Source organism: Podarcis muralis, chromosome 6 (assembly GCF_964188315.1).
Source record: "Podarcis muralis chromosome 6, rPodMur119.hap1.1, whole genome shotgun sequence".
NCBI lineage: Eukaryota > Metazoa > Chordata > Lepidosauria > Squamata > Lacertidae > Podarcis > Podarcis muralis.
The window spans coordinates 63,468,995-63,492,168 of NC_135660.1; the positions used below are offsets into that span (position 1 = coordinate 63,468,995).

Genomic DNA, 23,174 nt, shown 5'->3' on the forward strand with positions numbered 1-23,174 from the left:
AGCCAGTTAGCATACCTGTGCTAGTGACCTTGATCAACACTGATTTTTTTTTTAAGTACTGGCAACATAAACGGTAGTACTCTTTTTGAACACAATACTTATTTGACAGTGATTTCCTATTTGGAGTTCCCATTAGATCAGATGTGCTGAGTTGTGTATTCCATTGAACTCTGTCTTATTGAGATGATGATGGTAGCCATTAAAATTCATTGTTATGTTTCCTATTCTGTCTCCCTACCTATATTGCTTTCCATTGCATGATTCTGTGCATCTGGGAGTGGGGGTATGTCTTATTGTAGTATGTTTCATGGTAGTAACTTTATAAGTACACAAGCAAATAAATTGTAAAAGGAAGAATGATTGACTTAGCTTCTCAGAGCCACACTCTCATACACTGCTGTACAAAAATTCTGTTAGTTTCACTATGCAGATTTACTAAGGAAAAATTCAGCCAGCTCAGTTCACCAAGCCTATTTTTTTGGTTGAGCACACAGAACCCCAGCTATTTACTTTGTGTTCTTCACTGTAGTTTCCTGTTCACTTTGGAATAACTTTACTCACATTCCCCTATTATTCTGATGATGTCATATTGTGGTGTGTTTGTGAGCTTCCTTGACAAAGAAGTAGGGGAATCTTCACTTGGTGCTTCAGAGTGACTGAGTAAATATCAATTATTTATGCCACTTGAGAGTTATCCTAGAGCAAAACAAAAACAAAAAACCTTCCATTTCTGAAGCAGATACAATTATTTTACTGCCCATCTGAAAGTAAATTCATATTGCTGTTGCAGACATTATAGTTGAACTTACTGTTTGACAGCCTTCATATATGACAGGCATAGGCAAACTCCGGCTCTCCAGATGTTTTGGGACCACAATTCCCATCATCCCTGACCACTGTCCTGTTAGCTAGGGATGATGGGAGTTGTAGTCCCAAAACATGTGGAGGGCTGGAGTTTGCCTATGCCTGATATATGAAATAGCTGGCAACAGCCATCAATTGGTGAGCTGCCATGATTGCTACATTAGCAGGTGATAAAGTGGTTCATCATCCATAGACTGATGCTGTCTACTTGAAAGTGTAATTTGCCTGTGTTACAGGAAATTTTATGGAGCTGTATTGGAGGACAATGATGTACAGATACTGAAAACGGAACTTCGGGTGCTATCCACTTGTAATAATAGAATATTTAATATTTTTTAAAACCCCACAAAATAGGTCATGCATTTATTGTGAAATTCTGGTTAATAGGTGGAAAGAGGAAATCTACCTCTTTTAAAATTTTGTATTTTCTTTATTTTTAGAACGACAATTGAGTTCATCTATGGCTGGATCAAATGCCCTTGCTTCCACTGTAGCTGGTGTCAGTAAAGAACTTGTAGAACTTCAGCATCTCATTCAGTTTCCAGAGGAGGTTGCTAGTATTCTGACTGAGCAGGAGCAGGATCTCTACAGAAAAGTACTGCCAATCGACTACCTCTGCTTCTTAACCAAAGATTTGGGGAATGCTGAATGCCAGAGCAAACTATCAACTCTTAAGGCTTCTATTTCTGCAACTCTTCTTTCTGCCCCAAATGAGGAACACAATGCTGTTGAAGATTTGGTGACAAGATTCAACGAGGTAGGGTGAGGATTTTGATTACATACGCACATGGTTGGTTTTCTTTTATGTTGTTTGTGGAGTGGGTAAAGGGTACATTTTTTCAGTATTTGAGAGGAACCTGGGCATAGAGCCTACTGATGGGGCCCTTAACCTTTGACAAGAACTGGCAGGTTTACTAGCTGGTGGTAGCAGATGGCAGCAGTGACTGGGTTTAGCAGCGATTTCAATTTCCTCCTAATGTATTGCGCTCCTAATGTATTGTGGCAACGCTCCTAATGTATTGTGGCACTGAGGGTGCCATTTTGTTTTCCACAGTGCCCTACAGCAACACTATGTGATGGGCATTATGAGAAATTTAAATGTTGGCTAGATCCGGCTGCCAGCTCCGCTCTGAGTGCTGATCTAGAACTAGGGACCTGTCATCTGCCTGAGCATGTTGGGTGCTGCCATCAGGGCCTAGTGGTTTTAATAAATTAGTTTATTTGGTTTCTTATAAACTCATGCTCTTGTGGAAAGCAGCCATGTTGCTTAATTCTCTGAACTGTTTTGTTGCAGGCTAAACATGATCTTCTTAGTGGTCTGCATGCAGCATTATGAAACAGGGGGTATCTAGATTACATTAACAGCTCACATGTATTTATCCATAATCCGCAGAAAACTAATTAAGCACTTTCATATGCTGTGATTGTTCTTCAAGAAGTTGTGCTGTTTTTCTAAGTAGTTTTCTGGTGCAGCAAACCTTAGCCCAGTTTCTTTTTCTCAATTATTTTTCAAGGAGATTCTTAATTGCTTTGAGTGTGACAGAGGGCCTCCTGTACCACTGCAGTGGTATAACTTAACTGTGTTGAGCAGGTGTCCTGAACTGACTCAGGATGGCGTTCTGTTGCGACAGAGACTCTTTGCTTTGCTAAGTCAACAGTAGCGAGCACTGCTGTACTAAAGTTTTGTGAATAACAGATATCTTAATCATTGATTTGTTATTTGGTAGCCACTTTCCCCAGTTTTAATGAGAAAAGCTTAGAGTGAGAGAGTAAGAGATGAGGTTAGAACACAAAACCCTTGAAGGATCATAACTCACCTTCAGACACTGCAGGAGTTTCCATCATTTGTATGTGTGCGTCATCTGCATTTCCAGCTGGCAATATTCTTTTGAATAGTGTCTAAAAGGGATACTTGCATGGGAGACATGTTCAGTGTCCTTTTGTATGCATGACCCTTTTTTTTTGCTGAGACATTTATGTTACCTCTCATCTGCCACAGCAGCTACTGTAACTTTCCATGAGAAGATTAAGCAAAGCAAAATAAGAAGGGGCAAAGCATCAAAACGACATGGGGAGGGAAATACAATTTAATACTGTAGCAATAGCAACACTGTAGTAAAATGCCCAAAGACTTTTGAGGGCACAAAAATACACCTTTCCTAGCAAGGCAACATTTTTCCTTATAAGGCAACTTGGGAGAGATGTTGCTTTACTGGGAAATCCTGAAGAAAGTCTTTATTGAAATGCATTTGGCATTTTACCATTTGATTAAATTTCATATTTTTCCTGTATATTTTTGAGGCTTTGCCTCTTTTTTCTTCCTCCCCCCTCCACCCCCTGCTTGTTCCTTCTGTTGTGTGATCTCCCCCATTTTTCTCTTGTGTTGTTTCCACAATCAAAGGCAATCTCATACCACTGTCTCCGGTTTGTTCAAAGGAGAACAACATTCCCGTTGCTCTAAATGTCAGTTTGGAGATGATCCATTCATCACAAAAACCACTCAGTCAATTATACGAGGGGAACATGTTAAAACCATAAAATCAGAAACACTATAGATCTTTTCTTTGAAGTCTTTGTTTTTATTTTTTTATTTTGTTTTTATTTTTGCTTTGGTAGCCTTGTACTCTGAAGTGAAAGATACGTGCTAATGTGTTCAGAGTTCAGTAGAGCTTTGGGTCCTATTCTGAAATAAGGCATTCCTTTTCTTCTTAACAACCTCTGATTCGTTTAAAATATGGGACACTTGCCAACTTGGGAGAAAGGTGGGATATAAATATATTAAATAGTAGTAGTAGCAGCAGCAGCAGCAATGCTGTACAGTGGTACCTCGGGTTAAGTACTTAATTCATTCAGGAGGTCTGTTCTTAACCTGAAGCACCACTTTAGCTAATGGGGCCTGCTGTGCTGCTGCTGCTGCACAATTTCTGTTCTCATCCTGAAGCAAAGTTCGTAACCTGAGGCAATATTTCTGGGTTAGCGGAGTCTGTAACCTGAAGCATATGTAACCTGAAGCGTATGTAACCTGAGGTACCACTGTATATATATTGGCAAATGTTGACTTGAAAACTCCACCGCTTTTAACAGTTCATAGGGGCGTAGAAATTTGATTTTAAAGGTTCTGCCATATTAAGGCCTTTGTTTTCACATATTACTTTTAAGATAAAGCAATTTTCATAGGAAAAAAAGGAAGGTGCCTTTTACAAAGTCAGACCATTTATCTCAGTATTGTTTAGACTGTGTACTGAATAGCAGCTGCTCTCGAAGACTGGGGAAATTGTTGGTCCTACTTGGAGAAGGCCAGCAATTGAACCATCAACGTTCTGCAAGAAAAGCGGGTCCTCTGCCACTGACCTATGGTCCTTTCTTACTGAGCTATGGACTTCCCCTCCATGGACTTCCATTCATATAGTGAAACTTCCCCTCTGTCTTCTCTCCTCATGCATCTGGATCCTCTGGATCAGATTTGGGGGTGTTGTGAGAGACATGTTGAGGGGGAGAGGAGGCAAATTCCTGTTGCTCTGACAGAAGTTATTCCACTCACGCAATGACTTAGTTGGATTCAACCCTAAGAACCCTGGAAATGGTACTCATTTGTTGCTTCACACCATACTTAGCTAAGGCAAGGCTAGGACTCGAACCAATGGCTTCAAGTGACAAGAAAGGACATTTCGACTAAACATGTGGAGAGAAATTCTGACAGTAAGAGCTGTTTGTCAGCGAACGGTCTCCCTCAGGAATTTGTGTGCTCTCCTTCCTTGGAGGTTTTTAAGCAGTGTTTAGATGGCCATCTGTCATGGATGCTTTAGCTGAGATTCTAAGCTTATTGCATTGAGACTTCAGTTAATGCAGTAGAAACTTTTTATTTCTATTTATATACTTGATAGTGAAATGTGCTTTTGCTAAATGTAATTTACAATTTTGGGGAAAATTTGATATATCAATTCTTTACATTATTTACAATATTAGCTGCATGTTCAATATGTTTGTCATACATACTCCGTTAGCAACAGGGATTTTCTGTCCATCGCTGTTTATCTATTTGAAAGAAAATTCCTACAGAAAGAGTCATGCTTTGGTTGGCGAAAACCAGTAACTGCTTGCTGACTTCTGGCATTGCCTGCAAAAATAATTCACTATATTTATATTGTGGGAGCCAGAATGAATTTTTAGATGACAGACTCTTGATACTTAATGGGAGACAACTATTTCATACCATTGTCCTTTTTTTCCACTGCGCAATTATTGCATGCAAATGGCATATCATGTAACACTGCTTTTTCGTAAATTTTTGATAAATGCTAGTGCTAATTGATATTACTTAATAGTTTTTGCTTCCTGACAAAGGCATTTCATGTTTAATGTAGTTACCCATTCATTTCAGAGGGCTGTCCCTTGGGGTAGAATTTTTAACCAAATTAGTCAGTATAATGCTCTAAACCTCAATTATGGCTGACCAAGAAATTCAGAAAGAAAATACTGCATGGCATTTTTTTATATCCTGTGCAGCTGTCTTACAAATTGTATGCTTTTGTACAGAAAAAAAGGATAACTGGTTATCTCCAGGAGCAAATGGCATACATTTCTTTCCAGTTTTTACTCATAGCTTCATATATTTAACTACTAGAAACCTGAAGGCTAACCATTCTGTCAGTACACGTTACCAATTTTAGACTATTTTAAATACATTTTAGCTCTCAGCTGACAGATAAGGTTCAATGCTGTCCAGCAGCACTGTAAAAATTATACTTTTTGTGTTGGCCTTCCATTATTCCATGTAGTCCTCAGTTGAGAATTGTTTATAATGTTTTAGCTCTCCCCACATCAATTTAGTGAAAAATCGGTGCTTTTTCTCTTAGCAGATTGTAAGTTCAATTCTATCCTTACTTGAATGACTGAGAAAACGGGGGGAAATGTGCATTAAAAATGCTAAGAATTAAAGAAAAACCTTTCTTTTTCTTGTAATTTGAACATGTTGGTTTGGTTCCTATTCTTTGAAACAGTAGAAAACAAATTTGGACCACCAGCTATGTACCGTATTTTTCGCTCTATAAGACGCACTAGACCATAAGACGTACCTAGTTTTGGGAGGAGGAAAACAAGAAAAAAAATATTCTGAATCCCAGAAGCCAGAACAGCAAGAGGGAACTTCTGGGATAGCCTCTTGCTGTTCTGGCTTATGGGATAGCCACGCACAGCCTCTCCCGGGCAGCAGGATGAAGGCTCCCCCTTCCTGGGAGAGGCTGTGCGCGGCTATCCCATAAGCCAGGACAGCAAGCGGGATCCCGCTTGCTGTCCTGGCTTCTGGCCTAGCCGTGCGCAGCCTCTCCCAGGCAGCGGGAGGAAGGCTCTCCCAAGAGCCGTGCACCCTTTAAAAAGCTTGCGGAGTGTGTGTGTGTGGCTCTTGGGGGCTTTTCCCCTCGGAGGGAGAAGGGCAGCCCTTTCCCCTCCTTGGGGAAAAGCCCCCATGCTCCACACGGCTCTTTAAAGGGAGCACTCAGCAGCGCCTCCTGCCTAGATTTGCTCCATAAGACGCACACACATTTCCCCTTACTTTTTTAGAGCGAAAAATATGGTAATTCCTTTTCAAACATTTGAAGGTGGCTTTCATATCACCTCTTAATCATCTCTTCTCCAGGCCAAGCACACACAACTCCTTCAACCATTTCTCTTGGTGCTTGGCCTCCACCCCCCAATCTTTGTTGCTTTCCATCTGGGTATGTTCCATAGGTTGCAGTTCTGCACCCCCTTAACTGGGAATTAGACCCAGTCAGCTCAATGGGACTTACTTCTGAGTAGACTGGTATAGCATTGCCACTTTAGTCTTTTAACAGAAAATAGAGATGTCTTAAAACTATCATTGTGCTTCAGCAGTGGGTGGAATGTAAATAAATATTTCTCTCTGCTAGTTCAGGATTTTTAGAATGCCTAGCTGGCTTTGCAGAAACCTTTTGAAAAGATTATGTTTGTACAAGTATCAAACTGTTTCCAGTCCTTCTTTGGAACAGTACATTTAAAGTGGTGTATAATCATATTAAAATGGCCAAGGTTCTTTGTTAGGATATTCCTTTCCTCCCGAGCAAATTAGCCAGTCAATCTTATTCTAGTACAGGGACAATTACAGCTCTTACAAAAATCCATGTATCAAAATGTTGTAATATTCCTAGTTAGTGTTTGTACTGGATACGTGTCCTAGATAATCTTGGCAAAATAATCTTCATTCACTACAGCATTGTATCAAACTCATAATATGTAGTAACAGCATGAAAGCATTACCTAGGGTTGTATGAGGAAACTGCAGGAGAGCCGCAATAAGGAATAGTCAAATCCATTAGGGAATATTCAGGCTAGCACTAAAAGCAATGGTGCAGGATATTCCCAAGCAATAGATGGCTGTGTTCATGGTTCACCAATGACAGGAGCGGAGAATCTTTTTACACCCGAATGCTGTGTTGCCTTTCACTATCCCCCCCCCCCCCGCCCATAGCTTTTGTAGTGTTCATATACCCAGGAATGTCCTATATAATTTTATATGTAGAAGCATTACCTCTGTTTGAGCATGAGATGTGTCATTAGGGCAGAATTGGGTAACCTTTTTTGGCCCGTAGGCCGCATTGTCTTCTAGACCAGTGTTCCCCAACCTTGGGCCTCCAGCTGTTTTTGGACTACAACTCCCATCATCACTCGCTAGCAAGACCAGTGGTCAAGGATGATGGGAATTGTAGTCCAAAAACAGCTGGAGGCCCAAGGTTGGGGAACACTGTTCTAGACAACCATTTGAGGGCCACTTGCTAGTGGTAGGCAGGGCCAGAAGCAAAAGGAGCAGGGCAACTACTGGACATTTTGCCTTAGGCTAGATTCTGGCTGTACTAACCCATCTCAAGGACATGTTCCAGCTAGGAAAAAAGGGGGGGGCAAAGCAGGACTAGTGAGGGAGGTGGCCTGGGGAGACTTCAGAGGGCTAGATGGGGAAGGCTGGCAAGCTGTGCTTGGGCCCTAGGCTTGAGGTCCCATCCCTGACCTATGGCCAAAATCATGCAGAGAGCAGGGGACCAGCTTTACAAATACACAGGTGTACCTGGGAACTGACCTACTTAGGCTTTGGAAGGGGGACAATGTCTTCAGCAACAGTCTAACTACTCCCAGAGTTGGACTCCAACTCTCATCAGATCTCCAGCCAGCATGGGAGTTGTAGTCCAGGAACACCTGTAGGGGAATCTTATTGTCTACCCCTAGTGTATACAACTGGGATTTAACCTTTGGGATTACAAGAGCAAATCTAGGTTTTTGGTTTTAAGTATCAAACCGTACTTCTAGTGTTTTTAGTTCTTTCTTTGAAATGGTTTTTCTTTCCTGGCTCCACTGCATTCAACCAGATGTGTTTTACTTACAGAATCATATCCACTGTTCATCTCTGTAGACTGAGTGACAATAAAAGCATGAATATGTGATCTGATCTTATTCAGGAATGTTAAAGAAATAGCTGATGAAAATGTTCACTAGGAACCAAGGTACAGCTGATATAGCAGCCTTTAGGTAATCTACGTACCTTATGTGCTAATTTTTGCTTAAGTAGAGATATTTTTATGTGATTATCTCAGAAGAGGAACAAGCTGTGTCCTATTGACGTCTTGTTCACATAGGTGAGAGCATACTATTCCCTACCCAGCTGATATAGAACAGTGTTTCCCAACCTTTTTTGGGCAAAGGCACACTTGTTTCATGAAAAAAATCTTGAGGCACACCACCATTACAGCCCCGTGACGTCAGCGCGCAGCGTCACGCCGGGAGGGACGCACGAAAGTGTAAGATTCAATTTTTTCCCCTCCCCCTTGCCTTCCTTCTGTGCCAACCGCCAAAAAGCCAAGAATCGCGGGACCGCCGGCGGAGGGGGGGAGGGCGAGCGGAGGCAGCGGCGAGCCCCGTTCCTCCCCATCCGCCCCATTCTGTGCAAGGAGCGCGAACAGGTGTGAGAAGGGGGTCAAACCTGCGGGTCGGCGCCGGGGAACCTCCAAGCTTTGGGGGTGGGGGGGAGGAGGCAGCAAAACTGGGAGCCGCAAAACAAGCCAAATGTAAATAACCACACATTCTTCCCCTTCCCCCACTCTCTCTCTTTTCCCTGAGTCTATTTCAGATAGCAAAGAGGGGTATGGTACCTCTCATATCCATTTTTTGCAAAGCACCATGTGCATAGAGGGCATTATACAAATTAATACATAGAAAAGTGTCTGTCCCTCCCTGCAGTTCAACTCCCTCTCTTTTTACTAACAGCACATATCCATTCCTTCTGCTGGTGCAACTTTCTCACCATTTCTACATAGCAGCATTTATAAACCAGTGCCAGAGAAACTGGGTGAAAGGAAGGTGAGAGGGAAGAGATATGAATATTTATGTGTGTACGTATATGTATACATACATACACCTACACAATTACAGGTTTGAAGCCAACTTAAAATAAAAAGAGCTGGTAAGCAAAGGAATCTGTGACGCTTTCCATGGGATCCGGGGACATGTCAGCTAATACTCTTCCCTTTCTTCTTCATTTGCTTGTCTCTGCAGCAAATCTCGAGGGGGAAGGGAGAAGGGCAGGAATTGCATAGGCACGAGAGAACGGGGGAAATCCCGCATGCAGGATTTTGGTGCCTAACAGCCCCCCTCCCTCTGCAATTGCTCTTGTGCTCCCCCGCCTCTCCTGCTGGCTACCTCTGGACCCCCTCCTCGTCCCTAACGTAATTCACCCCTTCCTCCCTGACAGGGAGGGCGGGCCCATTTTGTGGTTCTCCTCAGGTGCTCTCCCCTCAACTGGGCGGCCACTCAGAAGCAAGGCACGGAAAAGGATCCCGAAGCACCACCGCCACCCCCCCCACAAACACACACAAAAACCCCGCCCTGCCATTCCCCTCGAGCTCGCGCGCTCTCTCTCCCTCGCCTCAGGTGCCTCGCACGCGGAGCTGAGGAGAGCGTGGCCTGGGTGGGCAGCTCTCGAAGTCGCGCGGCGCGCGGGGCCTGAGGGCGGGCGGGCTGCCGCGACGACGAGAGGGAGCGCGCCTGCGTGTGGACGCGCCTATGTGTGGCAGCCGCCAGCGGTGGGAGTGGCAGCCGCGTCCACCTGGGGGGAGAACCGTCGCTGCGCCCTAGCGCACCTTCCTGCCACCGCCCTCCTCCTCTTCCTCCTCGCTCCCTGCACCATGAGGGAAGAGGCGCCGCCGTGAGCTGCTCGGCCGCTTCCTCACTGTCCTCCAGACGAGGCATCCCCCTCGTCGCCGCCGCCGCCCATCCCACCCTGGGATGAGCCATGAAACTGCCTGGCAGAACTTCCCTCCGGAGGCAGCAGCAGCAGCAGCCCTTCTCCGGCCGCCGCTGCCTCCTCCTCCATCCCAGCAGCCGCCGCCTCTCGAGCTCCGCTGCCGCCTCCGCCTTGCTTTGCCCAGCTCCATCCCCCTCCTCTTTCTGGCGCTTCTGCTTTTCTGCTCAGGGTCCCCGAGGATCTCCGGAGCCGCGGCAAAGGTGTAAAAGCATGCGGCTCCGGAGCCGCGGGTTGCCGACCCCTGGATTAGGACCTAATTTGACTTTTACAAAAAAATAATAATCTTTTGAATTTTCCCCGCGGCACACCAGGCAAGGTATCGCAGCACACTAGTGTGCCGCGGAACACCGGTTGGGAAACACTGATATAGAATAATATATCTGAACCAGAGATGCAATGAATTTATTTATTTATTATTTATAAAATATTTATGCTTGGGCCTGAGTTTTGAAGATTAAGACCTAGGTCCCATGACTGAGCTGAATGGGGTTTGGAATAGGTGCAAGTCTCTCCTCGCCCTGCCCCTCCACTCCCCTGGAATGTGGTTCATTACAGCATCTTCACTTTTGAAATTGACTTTTGTATTATAGGTAGAAAAGGTGTATATAAGTAAGTGAATCAGTTGACAAAATACCATGGTTTGTATTCATTGTAGCACTGAAGTAAATGTTCCATCAGTGCAAAGATTTCTCCTGTGTATCTCCTAGATCTGGTTTGCAGTTTCTCCCAGTCTTCCAGAGCAGATTTGGGGACAATGCAGAGGGAGAAGAGGGAGAAATCCCCCTGCGCTACCAATAATTATTGCACTAGCCCAAAAGATTAGCGAAATACTGCCCCATAAGTCGGGATCCTTGGGTTTTATTTCTTGAACCACATTTATTTCTACTTGTAATAGGTTTTTTTGTTTTGTTTTTTTGTCTAGGACATGTTGCTTCACTTTTCAAAGGCTTTGTTTGCATTCCAGTCCAGTTTTATATTTATCTGTTTACACTGTAAGGTTTAGAAATATATGTACTTTTTGCTGTACTAGTCTCTGCGGGTCCCTAATCTCATCCACAGTTTACAGCTATATTTCTCTGTCTTCATGGCTGTGTAAAGAATTTTTCCTCCTGCTTGTGCCAGATCTTTTCTCAGATTAAAAAAAAGTTTTCTTTTACTGATGTGTCTACTCAGTTCACAAACAACAGCTTTAAAATTCTGTCTAGTAATTGAAAAAACAATTACTTGTTCCAATATGCTCATAATTATATTCATAATTAATTAGAAGCAATTTCATAATTTTAGAGCACTCAAGTTATTTCACTGTAATCCTTCCAAGCAAGTTTCCTGCCTAAGATATAAATTAAAAGATGTAACACTTTGATCCACTAGATAACATCATTGGGCTTAATGTGACTTTATAAAAGCTTAAGCTTGGGGTTTGACTGCACGTTTGCCATTGCTCTGTAAAAGCTTAGCTTTACTAATGTGCATGCAGTTGTTGTTATGCTTGTTCAAGGCTGTCCAGCTTATTATTTTCACCCCCAAACTGTTGTAGCATGTTACTGTATTGACCAAAGAAGTAAGGCGGGAACTGGTCTCAGCAGCTGTTCTACAAACACTGTATGGCCTGTTGTTGTTGGCTTGTCACTCGGTGTCCTCAGCACTGGTTACAACTATATTCTTTTGTTGAGTCTTTGTAAATTATTAAGTGTGTTTGAACAAGGTGATATCCAGAGCAATGGTCAAGCTTCTCCAGAACAAAGTGGTCAAGGGCAGATAACTCTGTCTTGGCCTTACTTGCCTCGCAGTGCCTTTATAGGGTGACAAAATCTAACGTGCCCATCAGGGTCAGCCCAGGACATTTTGCAGCTTCAAGCAAAACAGAGAATGCTGCCTGCCCCCACTCTGCTGCACAGACGGGCATGGAGGCAGCCACAGAGGGAGGCAGGCATGGCAATGGCTCTGGTGCCCCCCACCTTGTAGAGCACATTTAGTGGAAAGACAGAGTAACCTAGAACCACTGGTGAAAGCTGTGTTGTGCTTAGTGAAAAGTTTAAAGGGGGCTCAGTGAATACAGTGGATCCTCTGGATACAAATTAAATTCGTTCCGGGGGTCTGTACTTAACCTGCAAAATCCGTAACTGGAGGCGCCACTTCTGTGCACGTGCGCGGTGCAATAGAGCACTTCTGCACATGTGTGCGTGGCGAAACCTGGAAGTATACACTTACGGGTTTGCTGCGTTTGCAATCCAAAAGTTATGTATCCAGGGTGGTACATAACTCGAGGGTTCACTGTAGTTCCAGTTAGGGCTGTGCATTTTTTTTCCTCATATGAGGAAAAATGTGACAGTGCTTCTCTCATGAGCATGTTAGTTCTGGATTAGAGGGGAGAGTTGAAATGGTTTTTTCTCCTTGTTCCACTGAAAGAAGTCTTTCTGTCACCTGAGGGACACTGTTGGCTACAACCCAAGCTCTTTCATAATAATCACAAGTACTTAAAATGTTTTGAGGGGGAGATTCTGTAGTCTTACAATTCATTCTTTTTATTTTATTTTTGTCTAATGGAGATGCTCCTCCAAATGCACCTCTGGATATTGCCTACTGCTTTAGATGTGAAAGTATGAAACATTTGTATTGCCAAGCTGTTTACAGGTTAAATAGTTAAGCAGTAGCACTTCTAAAGAAATCTGAAACCCTTTTTATAGTTCCATATTCTCTTTTGTGCTTGAGGCTTTCCAAGCTTCTGTTTACATTACCAGGACAACTGGCCAAAGCTATGCTGTGCTTAGTGTAGAGTTTAAAGGAGGTTCTATGAATAATTCCAACTGGAGCTATGTATTCTTTTTGCTATGGGTAAATGTGATCTAGTTCTAGGTTATGCAATTATCCATCTTACTTTGTTCATTTGCAACAAGTGTAATATAATAAGTAAACAGTCTGAAAGGTCTATTAATTTCCTGATTCACTTATCAACCAGTTTGCTTGTCTTGTTTTTCCTTTGTGGGTTATTCATAGGGCATATGCATAACAGCACAGTCCTATGCCAGTCTGCACAAAAGTAAATCTTACTGTGTCCAATGGAGCTTGCTCCTCTGAAAATGAGCATAGGATAGCAGCCTATGTGTGATTTATTTACTTGAGATTCTGAAAGCATAGTAGTTAATTGGGTGGTTTTCTAGCCTTGCAGATGTCCCTTTTTTTGTTCTGAAATTTTTATCTGTTTGAGACAAAGAGAACTTTGCAGCTTACATCCTCAGCAGTGTTATGCACAGCTGAAACTGTGAATAAGATACACATGTTTTTGGATTTTCCCAAAGCATTTAATGGACTAGCATAAGGGAAATTGTTTATTAGCCATTAGCATTTTCCTTTGTATGTTAAGATTAAGGGCCAGATACATATCCTTAAAAATAAGGGCATGCTAGCAACACCCATATACTCAAATGTTATTGCCTAACCTTCACCTCCAAACCATTTGCCTGAAGGACACAACCACAAGTTTGAGTGCATACATAATGCTAAGCCTAACCTTGGCTTTCCCCTGGCTAGCATGACAACAGCAGGAGCAGAGGAGGGACACTGCAACATGATCTTTGTTCTGGAAACTTGCACATTTTCTCCTCCTTGCTCACCCACTGCTTGACTTTGTGCTACATGTGAACTGTCTCATTATGCTCTACTCAAGGCTCTGCTGTGTATATGTTGCGCTCATTTTGTTCTCGACTTCCACCGATTTAAAAACCAAGGAAGTGCTGGCTCATTTACATAAACATATTATAAAATATAACTGTGCAATAGTATTTTATCAGCATTGGCATTGATAATATAGCCATAGTGCTGGGCAGAGCAATCTTTACCCAGGGAGCAGAAAGGTGGAGCAGTAGGACAGTCACAGCCTCCAAACCCTAGCTGGCTTGCATCAGCCAGGAAGGAAGTGAGGAAGTTGATTTTTTGATGCAAAGTCTGGTACAACACAGGGACTCGACGAATAGGGATCTGGAGGGGCTTTAGACTTCCTGGACCTCCACCACATGTGGAAAAACAATTATCCACATCATGGCATATCCAACATTAATTGCATCCCCTCTCATTTATCATTTTATTATTCAGTGAGTTCCATTGCCACTGTACGGCCATTTTTATGCAGTTATCCTTGTAACTCATTGCTACTGGAAAATGTGAACCCTTTTAAGAATTCTGATAGCTGCTTTGTAATTGTCACTGTGCCATTGATTTTTATGGTGATGTTTTGAATTAGGGTTTGATTGAACTGTGGATTGCTTTTATTGTTGGCCTCTTTGCATCCCCCCCCCCCCCCCGAAAAATTATATTATTTTAAAGAAATAATTAAAGTTGTGGGGTTGCCTATGCTGGATTAAATTGAAGCTCTGAGTAAAAGCAGATAAAATTGCCTCTCTCTTGGACTTTGCTGTACAGTATTTGATTTGCTGTTCTATCAGTCAACAATCAGATGTTCAGGAGATGTTATCTAAATTACCGTAAAATAATATACTGTATAATCCATCTGTTTTTTTGTAGATAACTTTAAATTAGTGCAACACATTCTTGTGGTTGACTTTACAAAGTTGGTTTGTGTCTTTAAATTTAGCTGTCAGTAGAAGATGAAATAGTTTTCTGTCTTTGAAGGGAAATGCGTTTTTATCTGTTATGTGAAGCTCTCATCACTGAAGATATCTCTGCAAACATAAATTACAAATCCTTCAGGACTCAAGAAGGAAACTAAATGTAGAAAAAAATCACATTTTTATTTCATGTTGATAAGTGTTTACACAATGGGGGGAAAACAAACCCTAGGGAATTTCGTTGTAAAATAGTCCAGTTGGTTTGAATTAGATTTCCATGTGAAATATAGCTTTTACTTACTTACTTTTTTTTTCTTTAATAAAAGTTGTGGGAAAGTAAATGGAGCGTTTTCTGAGTGATAAATAGTAGCCATCTATATGTGATCAGGGTTTGAACACACAAAAATCTATATATGAAGATGATTGTTCTCACTGAGCCTAATGAAATATGAGAGTTGCAAGTACAATCACAGTGGGAAAATGGGATTTTAGATCAAACTGAAGCTGGGGTTTTTTGCATGTTAATATTAGTATAGCTCTGAGAACGCAACCTGTAGTCAAAATCTATTTATTCTAAATTATTTCTGATATTGAACAAGATTTCTTATCTTTTTATTTTTAGTGAAGTACTATGTATATCAAAAAGCTATAGATGGAGGAGCATCATTATACATTTTTACAAGTGACACGATTTTAAATTTCCTTTTGAAAAGAATGTTGCTCAAAAACAAGGGGGTTTGTTATTTTTTCTTTACAGTTATTGCATCCTCAGGACAGTGTTATGGAGAAGATCCCATTATAAAATATTTTTTGATGAATGCTGAGCTGTGCTACTGGCGTTTTCCAACCCCCAAACCATGTAGACCAGGGTTGGTCAATGTGCCTTTTAGATGCTGTTGGCTTCCACTTCTCATCAGCCCCAGCCAGTATGGCCAGTCATCAAGGTTAATGGGAGCTAGAGTTTGTTTGTGTGGTAGGCATATTACACACTCCTCACCCGGGCCAAAATGAGGGTGCACAATCGATTGGACATGAGTGTGGGTTGGAACAGACCACAGATTTATTGACTGTAGTGCAGTAAGTGAGCTTGGTATGGCATTGGAGCCAGGATCTGTTTGCCCAATAAGACTTCTGATAGTTCAATACACCATTCTAGCACACCCGCTGGGGAATTCTGTGGGAGTTAATGAGCATAATGGACCCAGCGCAGCAGAGGTCAATGCAGGTGGAAACCCACTGTCAACCAGAGGTGAGTGGCACCATGCCTGGCCACCTGAGCTCAGGCCAGGAGCTGGTGCATCCTCTCAAAACCCCAGTGCCATCCCTGCCTAATTTGTGACAGGTAAATAGGTTAAATAAATGCTACCGACTGAGAAAAAGCCTCTTAACCCCAGGGCCAACTGTGATGGAAATTAAAATTTCTTCCTGACTCTACAATCGTACCTTGGACCCCAAACGCCTTGCGACTCAAACATTTTGCCTCCCGAATGCCGCAAACCCGGAAGTGAGTGTTCCGGTTTGTGAACGTTCTTTGGAACCTGAATGTCCGACGTGGCTTCCTTGGCTTCTGATTGGCTGCAGGAGCTTCCTGCAGCCAATCAGAAGCTGTGCTTTGGTTTCCGAACGTTTTGGAAGTTGAATGGACTTCCGGAACAGATTCCATTTAACTTCTGAGGTACCACTGTAGTATAAAAGGAGGGAGGGGCGGGAAATCTGGCCATTGGAGAAGGAGGCTGTACTGGCAGGTGACCTGGCATTTTAAGGCGTCTGATGCCACACTCCCTTCTCAAAGATGCCACAGGACCGTGTGAGATTGCGAGGCCCTGCAAGATCTCAGGGAAGATCTGCCCTTCACTTCACTATTTAGAAGCACCAAATCATGTGCAATATCTGGAGGATGCCATGTTGGCTCTGCCTGATGTGGACTTAAAGTGGTTTACTTTTGCAGGAGTTCAGTTTCATCCTGCCCATGTTTACTCTAAAGAAAGTCCTATTGATTTGAGAGGTACTTCCAAGTAAGTTTGCTTAGTCATGCAGCCCTTCAGTTGCTTGAAAACTGAGATAATTTATTTAATAGGTTATGTGAGTATAAAGAATAGGATACAAATATGAGTGATTTGTTTTTTGTATTGTATTATTTTTATTTTTTTAAAGGTGAGCTCTTGGGTGACATGGCTGATTCTGACTGCTGGGTCTATGGAGGAAAAGCGAGAAGTCTTCTCCTATGTGGTACATGTGGCAAAATGCTGCTGGAACATGGGCAACTACAATGCTGTCATGGAGTTCTTGGCAGGCCTAAGGTACTTGCAGCTCATTCTTCAAATGATGGAGACTCATCATAGATTAAACTACAGCTTCTGTTACTTGCAGCTGTCCTTTTAAAAAAATAAACAGTGGACTACACGCCATCAGTCACACTGCTAAATAGTGTTCTGTTGCTAAGTTGCTTCGTTTATCTTGTCCAGGGAGTTTATGACAGGCTGTTTTGGGAAAATTCACTAAGATGGATGACGGAGGTTAAAATTGGTGAAAGACAGGTCTTTTCTCACAATTCTCCAGAGACCACATCATTTATCTTTCTAAACAATAAACATGGAAACTTAAAAATAAAATAAAAACACCAGCTTTCTAAGAGCATAGATAACAGAAAAAGGCATTCTAGAGATTAAAAGGAAGACCACAAAACTTTTGATGGAAATTGTTTCTTACCCAACTCAAAAAACCCTTCTTACTCTATTTTTCATTAGCATTTTATTGATGTTATTGAAAATCAAAAGTGCATAAATACAAAGCAAGAATTAAAGGTAATGATAAGTCTCTTCCTTAGCATCCTGGAAATGCCAACTGCTGGTGCAGGTCTTAATACACGGTGGCCACTGTGAGAACAGGGTGCTAGGCTAGATTAGCCAGGGGTCAGCAAACTTTTTCAGCAGGGGGCCAGTGCACTGTCCCTCAGACCTTGTGGGGGACCGGACTATATTTTTTTGGGGCGGGGGGATGAACATATTCCTACGCCCACAAATAACCCAGAGATGCATTTTAAATAAAAGGGCACATTCTACTCATGTAAAAATACGGTGATTCCCGGACCGTCCGCTGGCCGGATTTAGAAGGCGATTGGGCCGGATCCGGCCCCCGGACCTTAGTTTGCCTACCCAGACCTTTGGCCTGATCAAACAAGCTCTTATTATATTCTTATGAATAAATTGTTAAGCTATAGCAAAAAAGGCCTGCCTCCCTCTCTCTCTCTCTCGCTCTCTCTCTCTCTCTCGCTCTGTGTGTGTGTGTGTGTGTGTGTGTGTGTGTGTAAAGAAACTGTGCAAGTAACCAAGGCTTTATTTGGATTTTTCAGTACAGCCGCAGTTCTTGCAGCCAACAGGGCAAGCCACTCCTCTGCTTTCAAAGCAGCTTGTCTCACTGACAATTTAAAAGACCATCACGCAAAATCAGTGATACTTTTTATTATTAACTACCGTATTTTTCGCTCTATAACACGCACCTGACCATAACACGCACATCGTTTTTAGAGGAGGAAAACAAGGAAAAAAATTCTGAATGAAACAGTGGATGTATCATTTTTGTGCTTCATGCTGTGGCCACAGACATGTGATCTGATGGTGAATTTGGGGTAGCTCAATGCAAAGATCCTGAGGATCCATGTGGATCCATGCTTTTTAACCACATTTTTGCACCATTGCAGCCCCAGGCAACAGTGGGTGTGTGATTTTTGGGGGGCAGGCTGCTATGTGATCTGATGGTGAATTTGGGGTGGCCCAATCCAAAGATCCTGAGGATCCATGTGGATCCATGCTTTTTAACCACGTTTTTGCACCATTGCAGCCCCAGGCAACAGTGGGTGTGTGATTTTTGGGGGGCAGGCTGCTATGTGATCTGATGGTGAATTTGGGGTGGCCCAATCCAAAGATCCTGAGGATCCATGTGGATCCATGCTTTTTAACCACGTTTTTGCACCATTGCAGCCCCAGGCAACAGTGGGTGTGTGATTTTTGGGGGGCAGGCTGCTATGTGATCTGATGGTGAATTTGGGGTGGCCCAATCCAAAGATCCTGAGGATCCATGTGGATCCATGCTTTGTAACTACATTTTAAGTGGGGAGGGAAGGAAAAACACAGAAGGGACAAGGAGCACGAGAGCGGTGTGCAGAGAAGCAGCTGGCTAAGAATGCAGGAGAGGGATTTAACGGGATGGAGGAAAGAAAGGCAAAAGTTTCCCCAAACCGAAGCCAGCTCTCTCTCTCCTGCATGTTTTCTGGCTGCCTGCGAGGAGCACGGAGAGGAATTAGAAGGAAAGACCTCTGCTTTCCCCTCTGCTTGCCTGGAGGGGAGGGGATTTGCCTGCTCTTTGTTCCGTTTGAGCAAACACAGCAATGAAACACAAGCGAGTGGGCAGTAAGATCCTGAGGCAGAATGCAGGAAAGCAGCAACTTCCTCTTTTCAGGTTTCCCTCTCCGACGCAACGCACGATTTGATTTTTGCTGATTTTTGTTCCTGCGCTCCCCTAATCGGCTCCAGGGACACCCCCCCCCCCACATTCGCTCAATAACATGCACAGACATTTCCCCTTCCTTTTTAGGAGAAAAAATCTGTGTGTAATAGAGAGAAAAATACGGTACATTGCTTAGCATCTCAAATCCTGTGGTTACAAGAGGTGTGTAGCTTTTTTATACAAATTGTCCCAGTTAGGAATTTTAAAGGAACCCTGCTTTTTTATCCATTTTTGCATACATAAGTAACATAAGTAGATGTGAGTTTCATTTTTCAAAAAAACAGCAACAGTGTAAATGAACTATGAACAAAAGCTTTTTAGCATGCAGCAGTCTGATTTGAATTAATAAACTTCAGAATATGATTTGCTTGCTTTTTTCTCAAATAGGTCAAGAAAAGTTTTAAAAATGTGGCAATTCATGGACCAGTCTGATATTGAAACAATGAGAAGTTTGAAAGATGCAATGGCACAACACGAATCATCATCCGAATATAGAAAAGTTGTCAACAGAGCTCTGAATATCCCAGGCTGTAAAGTCGTTCCTTTCTGTGGTGTATTTTTAAAAGAACTCTGTGAAGTTTTGGATGGGACTGCAAGCCTCATCAGACTTTGTCCTCAGTATAACTCTCAGGATGAAACACTGGAGGTAAACTAATGAGAGCATTAATTGCTAAAAGACCAGCAATAATTCCTGCTTTTATTAATAATTGTCCACATATGAAAATGTACATGCATACATGCAATCCTACAGGAATGATAGGGGTGGTTTTTGGATAGGTTTTAATTTTAGTGCCTTATCTAATTTGCACTTCCTGAAACTATATGCAGACCAGGGGGAAACATAGCTATTTTTTCAAAATCCACACTCCTCTTAATTTTGCAATGCAGTTCTCCAACCAAAAGAAGTCTGGAGAAATTTATATATTAGGGGAAAGTGCACAAAGATGCATATACTGGTGAAAAGAATGTATAGAAAAAAAATCTTTCAAAATTTGTGTATTAGGCAAAACTGCATGCATTAGGAGAAATGAACATTAAAATTCTGGTGATTTTTCATGACAACTTCATTAAAAAATGCAAACTGATGCAGAAATATGGAGAATTTATGATTGGAAAAAGGGACGCGGGTGGTGCTGTGGGTTAAACCACAGAGCCTAGGACTTGCCGATCAGAAGGTTGGCGCTTCAAATCCCCGCGACGGGGTGAGCTCCCGTTGCTCGGTCCCTGCTCCTGCCCACCTAGCAGTTCAAAAGCATGTCAAAGTGCAAGTAGATAAATAGGTACCCTTCCGCAGGAAGGTAAACGGCGTTTCTGTGCGCTGCTCTGGTTTGCCAGAAGCGGCTTAGTCATGCTGGCCACATGACCCGGAAGCTGTACGCTGGCTCCCTTAGCCAATAAAGTGAGATGAGCGTCGCAACCCCAGAGTCAGTCACGACTGGACCTAATGGTCAGGGGTCCCTTTACCTTTACCAATGATTGGAAAAATGAGAAAGTGAAATTGGACCTTCCAGCTCTACAGTTCTATGGTTCTGTGACAGAGCCTTCTGTCCCTTTTCTAAAGTAAATAGATGTATAACGTAAAAGCACAACACGAATCATCATCTGAGTATAGAAAAGTCTTCCAATAGCTTTCTCTTGTCTAGCAGCTGAAATGGACTATTCTGGATTAGGTGATGAGAGAATTATAGATCCCCACTTTATAGTGCTGTTTGCTGCCTTTTTCCTCCATAAAGTCTGTAAATTCCCAATGCCAAATTACAATTAATTAATAAGATTACTACTGTTAATCATAATCTTGTTATCTAACAGTAGTATGTATGTGTTCAGTGTTGGAAATCTAGACTATGATCCAAAAGGTCTTCAAGAGGCTTGGGACCTGTTGTTGTTGTTGTTGTTGTTGTTGTTGTTGTTGTTGTTGTTACTCTTATTCTTTGAAAAGCTGGCACCCAGCTGGGATGGGAGTGGGAGAGACAAAGGACAAAGTTCCCTAAGGCTCATGGAACTAAGTCTATCATTCTTTGGATCTTGTCTGTGGATTTTGAATCAATAAGAATGTTGTAAATTAATTTCCAATATTGCCTCTGTTAAATATTCGGGTTTTACATCTTCAGATTCACATATTACACAGTAATTTCATTGTTAACATAAAGCAAAATTAATGTTTGACACTGTAAGCATGCAGGCTGATTTTGGTCATAACTGGCATGCAATATGTACCTATGAAATAATGTGCAGCTTGCGGCTTAAATGAAATACTCTAAAAGCCTCAGCTTTTATCTTAAATATCAAGGTAGACGCTTGTTATCGTAACGTTAATTTGGAAATGATGTGGGCCTTGGGCATGTAATTGGAACGGGCCCTTGTTTTGGTTAATTAAACTTACTTCCAAATTCGTGTGTTCATAACTACTGCCTAAAATATATATAAAATTATGGTATGAGATATTCAGTGTCACTGTCTTGTAAAACAATCAGTTGGGTATTGTGCCAGCAAATATGTGCATAGAATTGGAGGCAATAAATTCAGTCATTCCAGGGCAAAATTGTTGAGAGAGAGACCGAGACCGAGACCGAGGAATTCAGAGTTCCTACTATGTGTGCTATGCAAACAGTGCTTTGGTCACATAGAGCCAGCATGTCTCTTAAAACGTGGTAGTAAGTAAGGTTGCAATCCTATATCCGTTTTCCTGAGAGCAAACCCTATGCAACTCAATGAGACTTGCTGGTCAGCAGGCATGTGTAGACTTCTATTGTACATAAGTAGATCTAACAGGATTCCAGCTGGCAGGGCACTACAGAATCACCCCCCACATACAAGATGATGTTGCTGTTATCTTTTGGATTGAAATGCCCATCTGAAGTAATTATGCTTACCGAAACATTGTTGATTTGCATGGGTTGTCTTTTAGTTTGTTGCAGAATACAATGGGCAAGACAACTATTTACAACGGATAGGTCCAGACGGCTTACATAATACAGAAAAAGAATCAACAGCTAACTACATCTTTCAAACCATTCGGAGTTGTAATCGTAGCTTGGAATCTGAAGATGGAGAAGATAATTTCATCGACTATGAAAATGGAAATTCCAGAAAAAATTCTTTGAAGGACAGAAACCGCTATCAGTAAGGCTTTATGGTTTGGGTTTGTTGCTGTTGTTGTTTAAATTTTTTTCTTAATTTTGTTTTGCTAAACAAAACAAAAAACCATTTACAGTATTCTGTGTATAACACATCCACTAAAAATTCAAATAACAATATTTAGAAGGGAACAGTCTAATCAAATTGCCTATTGTAATAAATTAAAAGGCTTTTTGCATCTAACCATGCATTTTCCGTACTTCTTAAATGTTACTGTGTTTGCAAAATTGCTTCATAAACTATTATCTGAAGTTGACTTTCCCCCCACTAATCTCATAGTTAAAAGTGACTGCAGTTTGTTGGAGGTGAGGTGACATTGTAAACTGTAAACTGGGGTTGATCTTAAATGAAAGCAGAAGCTTCTGAACTCCTCCTCACAACCAGGCCAGAGGAGGACAAGTGTGGCGTGTAAATCCAAGACTATGTGTAAACCACCCCACCGTGTCAGTTTTATATGCGTTTTCCTATTTTAATGTGCTTGCTATATAAAAATAATTAATTTTGGAAATAAGTCATTTTAATGCAGCCTTGCCCAACCTGGTGTTCCCTAGATGTTTCGAGCTCTTAATTCCTGGTTATTGACCACGCTCACTGGCAGTCATGGAAGCTGAGGTCCAAACCATCTGATGGGCACCAGGTTGGGGAACGCTGCTTTAAAGCACATATCTGCTATATTGGACTGCTTCCAGTTCCAGATATTTCTCAGAGTTATGCATGGAATCATGTCACTCAGACGTTTAGAATCCTTCTCATTAAATTTTATGTTCCCTCATGATGTAATTACGTCTAGTCAAAGC

The 23,174-nt window shown here is 42.1% G+C and overlaps 1 protein-coding gene across 4 annotated transcripts in view; it reads left to right on the plus strand.

Moving 5' to 3' along the window:
• The window catches only part of PLCE1 (phospholipase C epsilon 1), a 123,171-nt gene that overhangs the window by 58,105 nt on the left and 41,892 nt on the right, over positions 1-23,174 (plus strand). For all 4 annotated transcript variants that reach the window (XM_028729759.2, XM_028729757.2, XM_028729760.2 and 1 more), the window contains 4 exons: positions 1,305-1,621; positions 16,888-17,033; positions 19,627-19,885; positions 22,148-22,362. In XM_028729759.2, the coding sequence (XP_028585592.2) occupies positions 1,305-1,621; positions 16,888-17,033; positions 19,627-19,885; positions 22,148-22,362 (937 nt within the window). The remainder of the gene's footprint in view (positions 1-1,304; positions 1,622-16,887; positions 17,034-19,626; positions 19,886-22,147; positions 22,363-23,174) is intronic.